The sequence below is a fragment of the Podarcis pityusensis genome (genome assembly GCF_964106645.2).
Source record: "Podarcis pityusensis genome assembly, chromosome: 15".
Classification (NCBI taxonomy): Eukaryota; Metazoa; Chordata; class Lepidosauria; order Squamata; family Lacertidae; genus Podarcis; species Podarcis pityusensis.
The window spans coordinates 45,004,028-45,022,751 of NC_138040.1; the positions used below are offsets into that span (position 1 = coordinate 45,004,028).

Consider the following 18,724-nt stretch of genomic DNA (forward strand, 5'->3'; position numbering starts at 1 on the left):
GTTGGGGGGGGCGGCGGTTGAGTGTTTGGGGAACTGTGTTCCCTCCCAGACACCCAGAGTGCCTTAGCTCCTTCCGGTTCATCATTGGGCAGCATAGCTGGTGCACTAATGCCAATGTCCCATACTGCCTGTGCAGCCTGTGCTATCTGCTTCTCAATGGTAGCACAATGGCCTCCTGTGTGTGCTCCTGCCATTTGCACATGGCCAGAAAAGAAGGCAAACTAGGACATGCGCATGGCAGTGGGCAACTTCAAACCAGCCCCCATTTCCCTGGGTTCTTTAAGCGAACATGGACTGGACAGCCCATCTAATATAGGATGCCTTCAAATGGAAAGCAGACCTTTGTAAAGCAGAACACATGGCCACCCTGTGATCCTGGGACATGTCTTCCTGGAGGGGTCAGAAATTGGAGACTCCTGGGCCACAGCTGCTGTTCGCATGAGTGCATTTTTGCTAACCAAAAAGCAAAAAAGGTCTAGAGGGTTGGTATTTGTAGCAGCATGTTCTGGCACTAGGGCTTATTTTAGGAATGGGAATTTGGTCCTTCAGCCACCAGCCCCCTCATCCTTTTGCAATATCCATCCAGGAAAGCTAGTTTTTGTCAGAGACCAGGCTGAGAAGTACTGCTCTGATGAGGAATGGTGGGAGCCTCCCCCTCCCCCTGCTCCTGACCAGGATCCTGAAGCTGCCCAGGAGCAGTGGAACAGTATAGATTTAGAACAGTGGTTTGCAGAGGCACATAGTTCTGAAGACAAAAGTTGGCACGAACTGGGGGGTGAACAGCTAGGAGAAGAACTGGGAGAGAGGGAGTCAACCGACTCGGCAGCCCAGAAAGCAAAGTGGTTGCAAGATCGGGTTGCAAGGTGCAGAAGTGGCTAGGGGGGAAGTGGGTGGAATCCTTAATTAGGAACACCACCATTCCGAAAATGGTTGCTTTGTTCTTTTGCTGTGATCATTAAAGACTCTTTAAATGGTAAGCGACTCTTCTCTTTGTCCTGCTTATCTACCGCCAAAGGTGGGAAGGAAGCTGAGTCCCCAAAGCCTGACAGTTTTTGACCAGAGTCTTACAGTCTTGGTTGAAGGCCAAATGTCAGTGCTGGTTTTTGTAACCTGGACTTATCCTTTCAACTGCTTGAGAGCCATGCTAGAAATATTTGTCTGCTAGCTGTGTTTGCTGAGCCACAGTTTGGCCATCAACACCCTAAGGCAGTCTTCATCAAGGTGTTCTCCAGATGTTTGGACTACATCTGCCTTCCTCCTTGACTGTTGACCATGCTGACTGGGACTAATGAGAGACAATGGCGTGGGATCACGCAAGACTAATTTACATGTGCTGACACGGAAGGTAAAACAAAAACAAAAAAACAGTGTCTAGTTGGAAATAATTATTTAAGTTCAGTATAAGTTTGGAATAATGCATAATCATATATAAAGACCTGAGGCACAGGATTGTTTTTGAAAAATAAAATGAAAGGCCGTGGAAATCTCTTAATTTGATCCTGCTTAATTTGATACACTGTTAAATAACAGAGCTGGAAGTCCAGAATTTTTTTAAATAACAGCTGACAAACCGCCAGGTATGTGGCATGTTCCAACAAAATCTTCACCAGGAACTAGATTTAAAGGGAGTCTCAGTTAGCAGTCTGTCTGTATAAATTGTCCATGTGTTGTTGACTTGTGATTAAAATGATTCCACTCCTACTGGGCACAAGTGGGACCTGTACTGATTGCAGAGCCATGAGTGCCCGGGGCAATGGATGCAAAATCATCATCATTCCCTTTGCTTCTCTCTGCCAACAATTCTGCACTGGCTTTGGGTGTCTGTTCCCAGAGAACAGTTGCCTGTGGCAAACACAAGCTTTAATCCTTGCACTTCAGCTGATGAGTGGGAGTTAAAGGCTGTTCTGTTTGGCTGTGTGCACCTGTTTCCTGCAGACAATTGGTGTGCACAGCCAAGGAAAGCCTGTAAAACACACTTCCCAAAGCTTAGGGGGGGAGCAGGAGAAGGAAAGGTGCTTTGGCAGTCTTCTGATTGGTGCCTCCCAAAGAGCCGAGCACAGACGTAGCAATGTCCCTTGTGCCCGCTGGGTTGAAATAGAAATTAACTTTGACACAAATAAACTACAGCATGAATGAACTTGGAATGCTGAATTTCCTTGGCAAATCACACTCCTTAAAAGAGTGTACAACGCACTACAATGCAGTACAACGCATCATCAGAGATCTACAACCTCTCCTGGACAATGACAGTTCTCTTTCTCAAGCTCTGGGAGGAAGACCTTTCATTGCCTACAGACAGCCACCCAATCTTAAACAACTCCTAACCCACAATAATACTACAACCAGACTTAACACGGACACTGGCACCAGAGCCTGCAATAAACCCAGATGCCAACTTTGCTGCCACATACACCCGGACAACACCATTACTGGCCCCAACAACATCACACATACCATCTCGGGACTATTCAATTGCTCATCATCTAACATTGTGTATGGCATCAAATGCCAACAGTGTCCTTCAGCTCTCTATATTGGACAAACAGGCCAAACCTTACGCCAAAGAATAAATGGACATAAATCTGACATCAAGAATCACAAAACAGAGAAACCAGTAGGAGAACACTTTAATCTCCCAGGACATTCTATACAAGATCTCAAAGTAGCTGTTTTACTACAAAGGAATTTCAGAAATAGACTGGAAAGAGAAGCTGCTGAATTGCAACTCATTACCAAACTTAAAACCATGGAGAAACCTGGTTTGAACAAAGACATTGGATTCTTATCCCATTATACATGACTAAGCCATTTCTCACCTTCTCACCCCTTGCCTTTTCCTGTAAGACCCATTACAGTCGTTAAGAGTCGTCAGCAGGCTCATCCCAGCTATCTGCCTATCTCCCATTCCCACCACCCTTCTGAGTAATACCCCTCCCCACCTTCTCACTATATAGAAGGATCTGGCAACTTCTGTTTCAGTGTATCTGAAGAAGTGTGCTTGCACACGAAAGCTCATACCAAGAACTAACTTAGTTGGTCTTAAAGGTGCTACTGGAAGGATTTTTTTAATTTTTCCTTAAAAGAGGAAAAGGTTCTTACTCTTACCAAATATTAAAATTAAATATCTGAAGAAGCTTATACCCAGAACAAACTTTGTTGGCCTCTAAGGTGTTACTGTACAATTTTTTTATTTACTTTGACTGCGGCAGTGTAGGCAGGGCCATGTTGCTCTATAGCCTCACGGGGCTGAGTGGGAGGGGCAATGCTGTGGGCACAGCAGTGAGCGATGCCACCCCACTCATGCTCCCCTCGCCATAGCTGGTGAGCCACAGGTTCCCTGTCCGTCCTGCAGAACATTAAAGGTAAGAATAAGGGACTGGCATTGTAGGTATAACATATGAATCCCAGTGCTGAGGGACAAGTTTTGACTACCGTATTTTTCGCCCCATAGGACGCACCTTTTCCCCTCCAAAAATGAAGGGGAAATGTGTGTGCGTCCTATGGGGCGAATGCAGGCTTTCGCTGAAGCCTGGAGAGCAAGAGGAGTCAGTGTGCACCGATCCCTCTAGCTCTCCAGGCTTCAGGAAGCTCTCTGCAAGGTGCGGGAGCCCTGCGCTGGGCTCCTGCGGCTTGCGGAGAGTTGCCTGCATGCCGAAGGCTGGGCGCGCTGAGCTCAGCGCGCCCAGACTTCACGCAGCTCTCCGCAAGGCACGGGAGCCCGGCACTGGGCTCCTGCGGCTTGCGGAGAGTTGCCTGTTCTGGCGGCTGGGGTCCCAGCCCCGTGCCGGGGGGGGAATAAATTTCCCCCCTTTATTTCCCCCCAAAAAACCTAGGTGCGCCTTATGGGACGGTGCGTTCTATAGGGCGAAAATACGGTACATCTTTCACAGAACTGCATGACACTGCTTCCACATTAACCATGGGGGTAGGAATGGACCTCCAGATTTATGTTGAAACATAGTAAACTGCTTAAAAAAACTTTTTGTATACTTCAGTATATACTTATGTATATACTTCAATCAAGCAGTTTCTGAAATAAATAGTTGACGAATAAAGCAGTTAATGAAACAGTTTCTGAAATAAATAAAATAATAGGGCTGCTTAAGCCAAGGCAATCCCGCTAAGTAAGATTAATTTATTATGTGCCCCAGGTGACTGTAATTAAAATGTGCAAATGAGAGATGAATCACTTAGAATCATAGAATCATAGAGTTGGAAGAGACCACAAGGGCCATCGAGTCCAACCCCCTGCCAAGCAGGAAACACCATCAGAGCACTCCTGACATATGGTTGTCAAGCCTCTGCTTAAAGACCTCCAAAGAAGGAGACTCCACCACACTCCTTGGCAGCAAATTCCACTGTCGAACAGCTCTTACTGTCAGGAAGTTCTTCCTAATGTTTAGGTGGAATCTTCTTTCTTGTAGTTTGGATCCATTGCTCCGTGTCCGCTTCTCTGGAGCAGCAGAAAACAACCTTTCTCCCTCCTCCATGTGACATCCTTTTATATATTTGAACATGGCTATCATATCACCCCTTAACCTCCTCTTCTCCAGGCTAAACATGCCCAGCTCCCTTAGCCGTTCCTCATAAGGCATCGTTTCCAGGCCTTTGACCATTTTGGTTGCCCTCCAACTTCATCTACACTTGGCAGACTTACTGCTTTGCTTGGAGCAATTTGCTGTGAATATCTATAGGGACTTTCACCAAATCTCCATTAGCCGGAGCCGCTTAGCACCAACCTAGTGATCCCTCCACGTTGCAAATGCTTTGAATATGTTGTAATTGCAGAAGCACCGCTTCTGCAAGGTGGGCTGGTGTCTATTGCTGCCATGTATGGACAGTTCTCTGTGTGCAAGCAGGATTGCAGAAGCAGGGGGAGAAGTCAAAACAGGTGCAATGTGGGGCAGCTGAGTGGAAGAGAGAAGTAGTTTCAAAAATAGGGTTGGGATGTTGAAGACAGTGCTGGGGAGCGGGAGAGGAAGCTGCACAAGTGCAATGAGAACTGGTCCTTAGGGAAGTTAATCATGACAGTGTTGTGGACTCACCAACCTTCCAACTTGAACCATACATTTTTATTATAATAGCTACAGCATTATTTTTCTCATGCATGTAGTTAAATTGTACTTAATAAGGAAAAGTAATCTCCAGTACACCTCCTCAGTACCTGCAAATGTTACTGTTCAGTAGCAGTTTCCCTCAGCTTTGCTGGTGAAAATGCTGAGTGCTGAAATCCTGGTATGTTTTTGAGACTTGGATTAACATGAGACTTGGATGTGACATGCTTTAAAGAGTGAAGGACACAATTTCATCTGAACGTAACAAAGTGGAAATGTGGGCTTCAAGTTCAGTGTAGTTCTTTGCACTCTGAGGTCCAAACTGCAGGTTACGTATAATTCCTTGTAATTTTTCCTTGAAGATCTCCTTTTCTTTTCTTTTCTGAATGAAAAGCAGATTTTCCAGGCTGCAACCCTGAGTGGAGGAAGTGTTAGATGTGGCTAGTTGCTGTTCACTAGCAAAGATGCTGGATATACTGAAGGGCTACAGAGAGGCAGGTACCTGTGGTAACAATATAGAGCACACATAAACAGCATGCGCTCCAGACTCTAAGCTTTCATTAAAAATCAAAAACAAAGTAGGTCTCTGGTCTTCCTAAAATAAAGGTTATGAAGCAAAATGTCCACGTACCCCTTTCAGCAATTTCCATGGGATGAGCCAGCTTGACCGCTCCCTGTTTCAGTGTTTTTAGCTGTGGCTCTTTTGGCTTTAGACCGCTTGCTTTGTTATTTCAAGTATTTATAGCCCTCTCTTCACCTCAAGACCCCAGGGTGGGGCAAAGAAGTATATTAAAACCACAATGAATGCAATTTAAAAAGCAACAACACCAGAGTAAAGCAAGACCTATATTAAATCAGCACCAGTAAAATAATGAATACACAGGGGAAGTGAGGAACATGTTTAAGGATTTAGATTTGGTGGACAGAGTGCCTGAAGAACTATGGATGGAGGCTCGTAACATTGTATAGGAGGCAGCAACTAAAACCATCCCAACGAAAAGGAAATGCAAGAAAGCAAAGTGGCTGTCCAATGAGGCCTTACAAATAGGAGAGAAGGCAAGCAAAATGCGAGGGAGATAGTGAAAGATACAGGAAATTGAATGCAGATTTCCAAAGAATAGCAAGCAAAGAAATAGAGGAAAACAACAGAATTGGAAGAACCAGAGATCTGTTCAAGAAAATTGGAGATATGAAAGGAACATTTTGTACAAAGATTACCATAATAATATTAGTGGAATAGCAGAAAAAGAAAAGAAGAAGCTTGAAAAGTGTGAGGAGGAGGCAAAGAGCCAAATAAGTTCTGTAATTCTTCCGAATGAAATCGTACTTAGGTGTAATGAGGCAACCCATAGCATGAGTGTTCATATTGAGTAAAAAAAAACAAAGGGCACAATTTGGCTGCAAAAACTTGTGGTGCAGCAGATCCCTGGGTGACCTTAATTTCATGTGTTAGCTTCTCCAAGGAAAAGAACCCCGGCACTCGATCCCAGAAAACAGAAACAAAATGACCCCCAGAACGTATCTGAGTAAGTGCCCTTGGAGTCATTTCTGATGGTTTCCTGTGGAGACGAATGACTGTTAAACCTGTTTCAGCCTGTGGCATCCATGTGCTGATCTTAAAGCCATCAAATTTGTGCCCAACAGCTGTCTTAAGGTTCAATTAGTCCTCTTGCCGCTGTTACTCAGGGACCTGTGGATAAGCTATCTGGTTTCACTGACTTTATCAATTTGACAGTGTTTTAATCCATTAACATTTCCCTGTATCTTTCTAGGTTTTCAGCCATTATCTCAGCTGTCTGCTTACGAAATTATTGTCCCCAAGAGGATAACAAGAAAACACCGCGATGTGCTGACATCCAGGGTAGCAGAGGTATTTCAGAGCAGGATTTCATCATCAGCATGTTGCTTTCTGCTTTTTGTACACATATCTGGAAGCAGCTGTGAAATAATTAAGCATGGATGTGCTTCCTGAATGGTACAGCTGCCGAGGGTTCAGGGCAGCCTAGGACTAAACTGTGTGTGTGTGTGTGTGTGTGTGTGTGTGAGAGAGAGAGAGAGAGAGAGAGAGAGAGAGCTGCATATTTGTTGCAGAAGCTTGTTGTGAGCAGCACCTATTGTCTAATGTTTGTGAAGTCAACAGTACACAGGGCTGAGACATTTGGCTGAATGAGGTGAAGAGCACATGGTGCTCCCTCTGCCTACATCATGGTGCATAACTGATCAAGTTATTTTGGCAACTGAGGCAGAAAAACTTACAAGGGCCTCCTCACCCGCCACTGTCAAAATGCAACAACTTTTGAAAAAATAACCTAAAAATGTGGTTCCCCATACCTGACATACAAAGCCAGTTGATGGTTTTGCAACTATTTCATTAAATAAAGAGAAAATGCACCAAAAGCTGAGCATTCAGAGAGAAAAACATAGACAGGGTGCTACTATGTCTTGCAGAGCAATTTCAATCAGACTTTTGTTGGTCTTGCTTAGTGGGTTTTAGTGGGAAAGTACATTTTCTCTGCTGATATTATTATCCTTTTAATTTGTGGTTGTTACACTATGATTTTTATATTGCTGACAGTGCTGTTATTTTTCATGTTATGATTTTCATGGATGTAAACTGCTTTCTGTAATGTGTATATATGGAAAGGGTGGGTGATGCACCTCCACCATACACACAAGGGTGTATTTGCTAGGCGGGGGGCGGACAGGACTGGAAATCTCTGGATTGTTCGGAACATGTCGATAATTAATTGAGGATTCCCAGAGAGGTTGCTTGATTATTCCTTCTTCTTTTGAGGATGAACTATCTTTTGAAGTTGATGTTGAAGGAACAAAGTATACACTTGAACTAGAAAAAAACAAGTAAGTGACTCATTTCCAGCTACACTGGGCTGTTTTCCTTCCTCCTGGTTATTCTGAGTTTAAATTGGTCTGTTTGGCTCTTTTCCCTGGTTCTGAAAGTGACCTGTACAGGGCTTAGTCTACAGCATGGGTAGGCAAACTAAGGCTCAGGGGCCGGATGTGGCCCAATCGCCTTCTCAATCTGGCCCTCGGATAGTCCGGGAATCAGCATGTTTTTACATGAGTAGAATGTGTCATTTTATTTAAAATGCATCTCTGGGTTATTTGTGGGGCATAGGAATTTGTTCATTCCCCTCCCCCCCAAAAAAATATAGTCCGGCCCCCCACAAGGTCTGAGGCTTCAACCCCCTGTTGAGGTTTCAACCCCCTGTTGAAAAAGGTTGCTGACCCCTGGTCTACAGGTCACTTGAGAGCCCTCCAGAGGAAACAACTGGTTGATTTGATTTCTCTGCCTGCCCCCTCGGCTTCCATACTAAACACCAGCAAAGCACTTTTGGCTTCGCCATCATGGTGACATGCCAGCTTATTTCTGATAAAGAAAGCAACTTTCCTTAAAGGTTATTACCGTATTTTTCGCTCCATAGGACGCACTTTTTTCCCTTCAAAAATGAAGGGAAAATGTGTGTGTGTCCTATGGAGCGAAGACGCCATAGCCCCGCGACCCTCTCCCGGCTGGAGAGGTGACGCGCGGCTATGGCAGGAGCTTCTACAGCCCCGTGTCACCTCTCCAGCCGGGAGAGCGCGCGCGGGGCTAAAGCAGCCCCCCGCGACCCTCTCCCAGCTGGAGAGGTGACGTGCGGCTATAGAGGCTCCTGCCATAGCCGCGCGTCACCTCTTCAGCCGGGAGAGCGCGCGCGGGGCTAAAGAAGCCATAGCCCCGCGACCCTCTCCCGGCTTGAGAGGTGACGCACGGCTATGGCAGGAGCCTCTCCGCTGCTCCCTGAACTGCTCTTTGGGGCTGGTGGTGGGCTTCCCCCCGCCAGCCCCAAAGAGCAGGTCGAAAGGAACCTGAAGCCTGGAGAGCGAGAGGGGTCAGTGCACACCGACCCCTCTCGCTCTCCAGGCTTCCAAGGTAGCCGCCTGAACGCACCTTAAACGGTACCTTGTTTTAGAGCGGGAAAACAAGAGGGGGAAAGTTCTCCCCCTCTCTGCACAGCGCCTCCTGCCACTTCGCTGAAGGGGCGCTGGGCAGAGAGGGGGAGATTTTTTTTTTCTTGTTCTCCCCCCTCTAAAACAAAGTGCGTCCTATTGTCCGGTGCGTCCTATGGTGCGAAAAATACGGTAATCTGTAAATGTGGTTTGCAATAGGCCATTTGTTGTAATGTACCGTATATTATAAAAGGGGGGGACACAGCTACATCAAATGTGTGTGATCCTTCTCCATTCATAGTGAAATGCACTGATATTTCTCCAGCTGCTGCTTTTTGTTTAAAAAAAATCTTTATGATTTCATTTAGAATATACCATAATTGCAAGGATAGAATTATAAAAGCAACAGTTCTTTCCCCCCCTTCTGATTCCTTGTTCTCACAGCCTTCTGTTTGCAAATCTTTACTTTTTCCTCATTCTTCTTCCAGGTCCAGTTCTGTGAAAGCACTTATTTTTTCAAAAGTTTTAAAAAGCCTCATTTATTATTTTTATAATGTTTTGTTTATTTTCTGAAAGAGGGTTGTTTGGTAGTGATAAAAAGAAAAGAGGGGAGTTTATAACTAATCCTGTTTTTAATGAGGTATCATAGAATCATAGAATCATAGAGTTGGAAGAGACCACAAGGGCCATCGAGTCCAACCCCCTGCCAAGCAGGAAACACCATCAGAGCACTCCTGACATATGGTTGTCAAGCCTCTGCTTAAAGACCTCCAAAGAAGGAGACTCCACCACACTCCTTGGCAGCAAATTCCACTGTCAAACAGCTCTTACTGTCAGGAAGTTCTTCCTAATGTTTAGGTGGAATCTTCTTTCTTGTAGTTTGGATCCATTGCTCCGTGTCCGCTTCTCTGGAGCAGCAGAAAACAACCTTTCTCCCTCCTCTATGTGACATCCTTTGATATATTTGAACATGGCTATCATCTCACCCCTTAACCTCCTCTTCTCCAGGCTAAACATGCCCAGCTCCCTTAGCCATTCCTCATAAGGCATCGTTTCCAGGCCTTTGACCATTTTGGTTGCCCTTCTCTGGACACGTTCCAGTTTGTCAGTGTCCTTCTTGAACTGTGGTGCCCAGAACTGGACGCAGTACTCCAGGTGAGGTCTGACCAGAGCAGAATACAGTGGCACTATTACTTCCCTTGATCTAGATGCTATACTCCTATTGATGCAGCCCAGAATTGCATTGGCTTTTTTAGCTGCCGCGTCACACTGTTGGCTCATGTCAAGTTTGTGGTCAACCAAGACTCCTAGATCCTTTTCCCATGTACTGCTCTCAAGCCAGGTGTCACCCATCTTGTATTTGTGCCTCTCATTTTCCCCCCCCAAGTGCAATACCTTACAATTCTCCCTGTTAAAATTCATCTTGTTTGTTTTGGCCCAGTTCTCTAATCTGTCAAGGTCGTTTTGAAGTGTGATCCTGTCCTCTGGGGTGTTAGCCACCCCTCCCAGTTTGGTGTCATCTGCAAATTTGATCAGGATGCCCTTGAGTCCATCATCCAAGTCGTTGATAAAGATGTTGAATAAGACCGGGCCCAAGACAGAACCCTTTGGCACCCCACTAGTCACTCTTCTCCAGCATGAAGAGGAACCATTGATGAGCACCCTTTGGGTTCGGTCAGTCAGCCAGTTACAAATCCACTGAGTGGTAGCATAGTCAAGACTGCATTTTACCAGCTTCTTTACAAGAATATCATGGGGCACCTTGTCAAATGCCTTGCTGAAATCAAGGTAGGCTACATCCACTGCATTCCCTTCATCTACCAGGCTTGTAATTCTGTCAAAAAACGAGATCAGGTTAGTCTGACATGACTTATTTTTCAGAAATCCATGCTGACTATTGGTGATCACAGCATTCCTTTCTAGGTGCTCACAGACTGTTTGCTTAATGATCTGCTCCAGAATCTTCCCTGGTATTGAAGTCAGACTGACTGGGCGGTAATTATTTGGGTCCTCTCTTTTCCCCTTTTTGAAAATAGGGACAACATTTGCCCTCCTCCAGTCTGCCGGGACTTCGCCTGTTCTCCAGGAATTCTCAAAGATGACTGCCAGTGGTTCTGAGATCACATCTGCCCGTTCTTTTAATACTCTTGGATGCAGTTCATCTGGCTCTGGAGACTTGAATACATCTAAACTAGCCAAGTATTCTTGTACTATCTCCTTAGTTATTCTGGGCTGTGTTTCCTCTGCTGAATCATTTGCTCCAAATTCTTCAGGTCGGGCATTGTTTTCTTTATCGGAGAAGACTGAGGCAAAGAAGGCATTGAGGAGTTCAGCTCTTTCTGTGTCCCCTGTTTGCATTTCACCATCTTCTCCTCTGAGTGACCCCACTGTTTCTTTGTTCTTCCTTTTGCTACGAACATACCCATAAAAGCCTTTTTTGTTGCTTTTAACCTCTCTAGCAAGCCTGAGTTCATTCTGTGCTTTAACTTTGTGTCTACACGTGCTGGCTATTTGTTTGAATTCCTCTTTGGTGGTTTCCCCCCTTTTCCATTTTTTGTACACATCCTTTTTTAACCTTAACTCAGTTAAAAGTTCTTTAGATAGCCACCCTGGCTTCTTTAGGCACCTTCCATGTTTCCGTCTCATTGGTATTGCCTGAAGTTGTGCTTTTACTATCTCCCTCTTAACAAACTCCCAGCCATCATGAACTCCCTTTCCTTTTAGTATTACAGTCCATGGGATCTCACCCAGCACTTCCTTAAGTTTTATGAAGTCGGCTTTCTTAAAGTCAAGAAATTGAGTCCTAGTATGCTTGGCTGCTCCTTTCCGCTGTATAGTAAACTTCAGAAGAGCATGATCACTCGCGCCTAATGATCCTTCCACTTCTACCCCACTAACCAGGTCATCAACATTGGTTAGGACCAGATCTAAAATGGCTGTTCCTCTTGTTGCTTCTCCCACTTTCTGGACAATGAAGTTGTCTGCAAGGCCAGTGAGGAATCTGTTTGACCTTAGGCTCTTGGCTGAGTTTGACATCCAACAAATATCCGGGTAATTGAAGTCCCCCATTACTACTATCTCCCTTCCTTTTGCATGCTTGGCCATCTGTTCCAGGAAGGCATCATCTATGTCCTCCGTTTGGCTTGGGGATCTATAGTAAACTCCCACAATGAGGTCACTGTTATTCTTCTCTCCCTTAATTTTGACCCAAATGCTCTCACTTTGGCTTTGAGGTTCTAAATCTTGGATCTCTTCACAGGTATACACATCCCTGACATATAACGCTACTCCCCCTCCTTTCTTGTTTGGTCTGTTTCTCTGAAATAGGTTGTATCCCTCCATTATTACATTCCAATCGTGGGACTTATCCCACCAGGTTTCAGTGATGCCTATTATGCCATATTTAGTTTGCTGTACCAAGAGCTCAAGCTCATCTTGTTTATTTCCCATGCTTTCACATTAGTGTACAGACATAGAAGTCCATTACTCATTCCCCCGTGTCTCTTATTTAAGGATTTTTTCCTCCCACCACTAGGTCTGCGTGCTGTTTGCTCCATTTGGTCTATGACATTTGGATGATCATCTTCATCAATTGATAGACTCCTACCTTCAGGAGCACTGTCTCCCTCCCCCACATTAGTCAGTTTAAAGCCCTCCTGATGAGGTTTCTGAGATTTTTGGCAAAAGCATTCCTCCCAACCATTGTGAGGTGCAGCCCATCGCTTGCCAGAAGTCCATCTTCAAGAAACTGCAGTCCGTGATCTAAGAATCCAAACCGTTCCTGTTTACACCATTTGTGAAGCCAGCTGTTCACTTCCACTATTTTTCCCTCTCTCCCTGGGCCACGTCGTTCAACTGGGAGGATAGATGAGATGACAATTTGTGCATTTAATTGCTTCAGTTTCCTGCCCAGAGCCTCGTAGTCTCTTTTGGTCTTCTGGAGGCTATTGCTTGCAGTGTCATTGGTTCCCACATGAACCAAGAGGAAGGGGTATTTGTCAGTAGGTTTTATGATTCCTTGCAGTCGTTCAGTTACATCTTGGATCGTAGCCCCGGGGAGACAGCACACTTCCCGAGACATCTTGTCAGGCCCACAGATCACTGCTTCTGTTCCCCTCAGTAGGGAATTCCCTATCACCACTACACGCCTCCTCTTAGGTTTGGTCGGGGTTCTTCTGTGAGCTGTCCGTTCCAAGGTCGCCTGCACATTCCCTGAGGACTGACTTTGCTGCTCGTCTTCATATACCTGATCGACTGTAATGAGGGAGAGATCCTCAAATGGAGTCTGCTCTTCGTCTTCCATGCTAGGGGAGAGGACCTCAAAGCAATTGTGTATTTCTAAACATTCAGAGCGAACCCTGGGCCTCCTACTTCTTTGAGTCACGTTTCTCCATATATCTGGCTCCTGTGTTGGTGAACTAGCCTCCTTCTCAGGGGAGTCCCCTGTCTCCTCCTTGGCGGAGACAGTGTGCTCTGTTGCTTCCAAGAAGAGCTCCAGCTCTCTTAATTCTTTGGAGCGTAGCTACACGTTCCTCCAGTTGCTGGACTTTGTCTTCTAAGAGGGCAATCAACATGCAATTGCTGCAGGTAAAGCTGCCTGCAACCTTTGGCAAGATGGCAAACATTGCGCAGGAACCGCAGGTGACTGCAGCTGTTCCCTCACCCTCCATCTTGAGAACGTGTCATTGGGGGTGGCTACAGCGGTCCTCCATCATAAAAAGCATGAAGACAGGACAAATAACTCCCCCCCAAAAAACCTAGGTCTCCCCCAACAAACGTTTGAGACTAGCTCCCGTAAATCTAAAAGATGGATCAAACTGCGTGCGCCGCTAGGCGCGCGCCGCTGCCCTGCAAGCTCTGATGTTACTGTTCGTTCCTTTTAAGCATGAGGTCTAAGAACATTCTTAATTTTCAGGTTTTTAATTTTGCTTAAGTTAAATGCTGTACTCTTTTGCTTATTTTTCAAAGCTGCCTTGGGAGGGTTTGAAAAACAAGACTCTGAAGGTAGGGAGGGGGTTCAGGTGGTTTAGCAGACTGGCTTTTGAACCTGCCTTTCCTCGTTCCCTTCCAACTTCGCAGCTCAACATTGCTGGTTCCGCATTTTTTCCTTAATCTTTAAAACAATTGTTGCCTAATGCGTTTCTTCCCATAATTCCCTCTCCAATTCCTCCAGAGCCCTTGTGCCCAAAGACTTCACAGTTTATACTTACAATGCTGACGGCTCGCTGCATTCTGAGATTCTGGATCTCAAGGTATGTTTTCCTTTCAAATACATTTCTTGGGAGCCTGCCTCTCCATCCTGCTGGGCTGGCATCTGGAGAAGTAAAGTAGCAAAGATTTTCCAGGCACAAGTGGGAGCCAAGGGCAAATGAGTTAAATTGCCTGAGATGTAGGAATAGGGCTGAGGGTTGCTGTGTCTGCAAGAGTGGTATTGGGGGTTGGATGTTTGAACACCCTCCCTGAATGTAGAAAAATACCACTGCAAGGTAAAGGCTAGTCTTGTCTTGAACTTTATTACGGTCACGGACCAGGATAAAAAACAAACAAACATATAAATAAAATAGCAGTTAGGATTTTTTTTTAACTGATAAATGTTGGAGCAAATAAGGACAAGGAAACAAGCATAGGATAAAACATCTGAATCAAATACAAGATTAAACACGGATAATGGATGGATAAAAACTGATAATTAAAACAGATAAAAACATGCAGTTAAATCAACTGTAAGAGCGTAAGAACTAAAAGACTCACAGTTAAAACAACTATAAGAGGCTGCAGAGTAGAAGCCTCTGAAATAGAGGACACTCACAGCATTAGAAACTGATGTGCAAATATGGTTAAAACAGACAATTAAAACAATGTACAACAATAAATTTAGACACAATGTGCAACAATAAACTATCCCAGGGAGTTGACTCAGAGTCCATGGAACCGAGTTTGGGGATTTTCATGCCGGACTATTTTGAGTTGGGCGATGGTCTGCGTCTACAGATTTGCACACAGAATCTGGCGACCATCCAGGTCTTCTTCTGGTCTTTGCCTAACAGCAAAAGGTCAAATTTTTGCTTTTGCGGGAAGTCGGCGAACCTCACCAGTAGGGGATCAATGAACTTACTGTGTGCTTCTTCATAAAAGGGACATTTAAAGAACAAGTGTTCTGGGCTTCCTATCTCTCCCAATGGACAGGTGCAAAGTGTCTGGGCATAGGGGACTTTTCTAAAGGCTCCATCCAGGACTGGCGAGGGAAGAGCCGTGCTTCTGGCGAGTGTAAATGCCCTTCTTGCATTTCTAGATACAAGAAAGAAGAGATATGCTGCTGGTGCGGCTATGTATCTCTCGATTTCTCCAATTTTATAGTCGGGGCACCTTGCGCAGTCCTGTTGTCTCTCGGTATCTAATATTCTTTGCCTGACCGTGGCTTTTGCCTGGCCCAAGCCCAGACTTAGAAGGGCCTGAGGGGCAAAACCCAGTTTCGGGAGGGTGTTCAGAACTGCAGTCTGCCAGCCTGACTGGAATTGGTCGCAGAGGATCAGTGGGGCTATCTCTCGGGGGAGCAGATTCAATGTCAGCTATTTGTATATTGATGTTAAGCAAATGCTAGCCTCCACTCTCATCATCCCCGTTTCCAATCTAACCCATGCGTTTGAGACACATCTGGGGACTTGGAGGAGAGCTCTAAGAAGTCTAGATTGAACTCTCTCAAGGGGGGAGAAAGCAGAGGAAGGCGGACCCAAAAAGGAACCATACAGGAGTTGTGCCAAAGTTTTGGCCTTGTATAATTTTAGAGCTGCGGGGACCAAGAAGCCCCTTGTGCTCTGAAGAATTTAAGAATACAATTTGCGGTTTTTTCCGCTGAACTCCCGATGAAGTTTATGTGTAGTTTGTTGGTTCCCGAGGCCTGTACCACCATTCCTAGATACTTATAGTTTGTGACTTGTTCTAATTTATGGCCTTGGAGTTCCCAGCTTCTAAGCTTTGGTTTTTCCCCAAAAGCGAGTATCTTGGTCTTTTGATAGTTGATTTTGAGACATTCAGATTCACAGTATGCTGCGAGCTTTCTTAGTGCTGTTTTGAGTCCAATGGGGGTTCTAGATAGAATTACCGCATCATCGGCATATAGCAGGACTGAAATATGCCGATTTGCAAGCTTTGGCGGGTGCAGTTCTGAGTCATTGAGTGCAGATACTAAGTTATTTAGATAGAAATTAAATAGTAGAGGGGCCAGTAGGCACCCTTGCCTGACTCCTTTGAAGGTTTTAATTGGGTCCGTTAGGTGTCCTAGGCGGCTGCACCTGACTCTAAGGGCCGTGTTTGCGTGCAGTGCCTGAATTAGGAGCAGGAGCCTTCTATCTATATTGGTACCCTGTAGTCTGCCCCAAAGTGTGGTTCTGGATGTATCAAAAGCTGCTTTTAGGTCAACGAAGGCAGCGTATAGTGAGGCCTGTCCTCCAGATTTGTATTTGTTGATGAGATGTTGTAGCGTTAGGCAGTGATCTGTCATGGACCTTCCGGGTAAAGGGTAGTCTTCTCCTTGGCCTGCTCACTACCTGCTGTGTTCCTGAGGACAGGCTGCTCCCTGTCCTTAACCTGGCATTTAATTTTTTTTAAAGCCCTGGCTTGAATGTGGATGGCATCATTCACATGCTCATAGGCCCCAGTGCTACTTGTGAGACATTTCCTAGCACCCTGCTTGTATTTCCAAAGGTCTTGGAGATCATGCTTACTTCCTAACAGCTCCAAAACTCTGTCAGCTTCCAGGTGTTGTGTGGCATTCTCCCCTCCCCCGCCAAGCGAGTTCCTTCCAGATGTGTGTCTCTGAACTCTGGCTGCCTGGTGATGTTGTGGTTATTGAGATGGAAGTCAGTTTCTGTCATGTAATTGGATGGTAGAGCATCTATGCCAGCATCTCCAGTAGGACTGGGAAAGTTTCCTGCCCCAAATCCTGGAGAACCTCTGCCAGTCAGTGTGGACACTACTGAGGTAAAATGACTGGGGGCTTCCTATGTCTCTACCATGTTTTTATTAGTAGGCTCTTGGCTTTGCTGGCTAATTAGTTGTTGTAAGCAAATAGTCCCTTTGTGGGAGTTCCCCCCTTCCTTTCTTTGTTTTGCATGTTTGCAAAGCACAGAAGAAGAGCCTTGCTGGTTCAGACCATGAGTCCCTCCGGCCCAGCTCACTGCTTTCCACAGTGGCTACTCAGAGGCCTCCAGGAAGCCCACAAATGGGGAGGAAAGGTCAACCTGTCACATGGTTGCTGACTAGCAACCTGTCCCCGGAGCTGAGGGAGGGGGAAGAACAGGAGCCGTTAGAAAAGACAGGAGAGGGAGAGGAGGACAAGCAAGCAGAAGGAACTCAAGCAGCGAGGACGCCAGTGGCGTAGTGTGGGTTGTCAGCACCCGGGGCAAGGCAAGTAATTTGCGCCCCCTAACCCGTGGATTTGCGCCCCCTAACCCGTGGATTTGCACCCCCTAACCCTAACCCCCAGATGTTGCGCCCGGTGCGGCCGGCCCCCCCTGCATCCCCCACGCTACGCCACTGGAGGACGCTCCCAGATGCTGGAGACCATCAACACCACTCAACCAGTTAGAGACAGAGGGAGAGTCAGTGCCCATTCCTTCAGCACAGGACAGAAGGGGGTTAAAACGCAGGGAACATAGAAGGCGCTTGGGGCTTCCCAAGCTCCTCTGCTGGAGGAGGAGCCAAAAGCTCCCACTTCCTGGATCTGCTACCGAGGATTCGGATGCATGAAGCTATGTCCTGTACCTTGTAAATATGTATGTAAATAAAGACTGTAAATATATCTATGAGTGAGCAGAGGTATTTTTTGCGAAAGGCTTCCAGACCCATCACACAACCTGGTGTTCATTGATATACTGCTGCTGAACTTGGAGGTTCTATTTAGCTACAATTGTTGAACAGACACTGATAGGTTTCTCTTTCTGCATCAGCGATGGGGGAACCTGTGACCCTCCAGATGTTTTGGGGCTCCCCTTGGTGTTCCGAGCACACGCAGCCCAAGAAGGACAGACAGCTTGCAGTCTAATTCTTTATTGGCAAAGCGCACCCTTAGGGTAGCTCCTAAGGCATGTTGTGGAGGGTGGGGGTGAAAAAGAAAATGAATCATCCTTAAAGACTGGGAATATCCCTTCACTCTTCCAGTTTAGGATATTCCACCATTCTTCAGCAGAGTTGCTTTTCTTTCAGCAAAGTAAAGGCTCAAACAAAGCTTTAATAATAAAGAAAACTGTAACACAGTGACATCCTGTCTGAGAGAGACTAAAAGCACATCCTGGGGCCAGAAGGACACTTGGTCTCTTGGACTGAATTGAACTGGACACCCAAAGGGAGGGGCCAGTTCTGGAGCACAACACAGAAGCCCCACCCACCAGATGACAGACATTCTACTAATCCAGTTGGGCCCCAGTGTTTTTCTTACAAAGGTGCACAGTGCTTCCGGCGGCTAAGCGGTTGGCATCCCCTCCACTGGCTTCTGCTCCCAACTGGACTGCTGAAGCAGCAGGGTGACCATGCCTCCACCCAAACTTATGTACCCTCGCTGGATGGTGCGCATGCGTGCGCAAGCAATCTGCAAGATTTGGCCTTAAGTCCCAAGGCACTCCTTCTCTTGTGGAAGAGCAGAGTAGCAGAAGCTTGGTGGAACGGATGTGTTGGGTTTCAATAAATCACACAGAGTCAAAACACATTAGCAAAGGGAATTTTTT

General features: G+C 45.9%; 2 protein-coding genes across 4 annotated transcripts in view; one reads left to right on the forward strand and one right to left on the reverse strand.

Moving 5' to 3' along the window:
• LOC308464206 (craniofacial development protein 2-like) overlaps nucleotides 1-18,724 on the reverse strand; it is a gene marked incomplete at its 3' end in the record, with an annotated part of 461,435 nt that overhangs the window by 398,317 nt on the left and 44,394 nt on the right. The gene's annotated exons all lie outside the window — the stretch shown is intronic.
• Nucleotides 1-18,724, forward strand: part of ADAM9 (ADAM metallopeptidase domain 9) — a 96,502-nt gene that overhangs the window by 7,064 nt on the left and 70,714 nt on the right. For 2 of the 3 annotated variants that reach the window (XM_080982369.1, XM_080982368.1), the window contains exons 2-4: nucleotides 6,827-6,924; nucleotides 7,849-7,913; nucleotides 14,176-14,254. In XM_080982369.1, the coding sequence (XP_080838495.1) occupies nucleotides 6,827-6,924; nucleotides 7,849-7,913; nucleotides 14,176-14,254 (242 nt within the window). Of the gene's footprint in view, nucleotides 1-6,826; nucleotides 6,925-7,848; nucleotides 7,914-14,175; nucleotides 14,255-16,773; nucleotides 16,983-18,724 lie in introns of those variants that run through there. The other variant, XM_080982370.1, reaches the window with a different exon arrangement.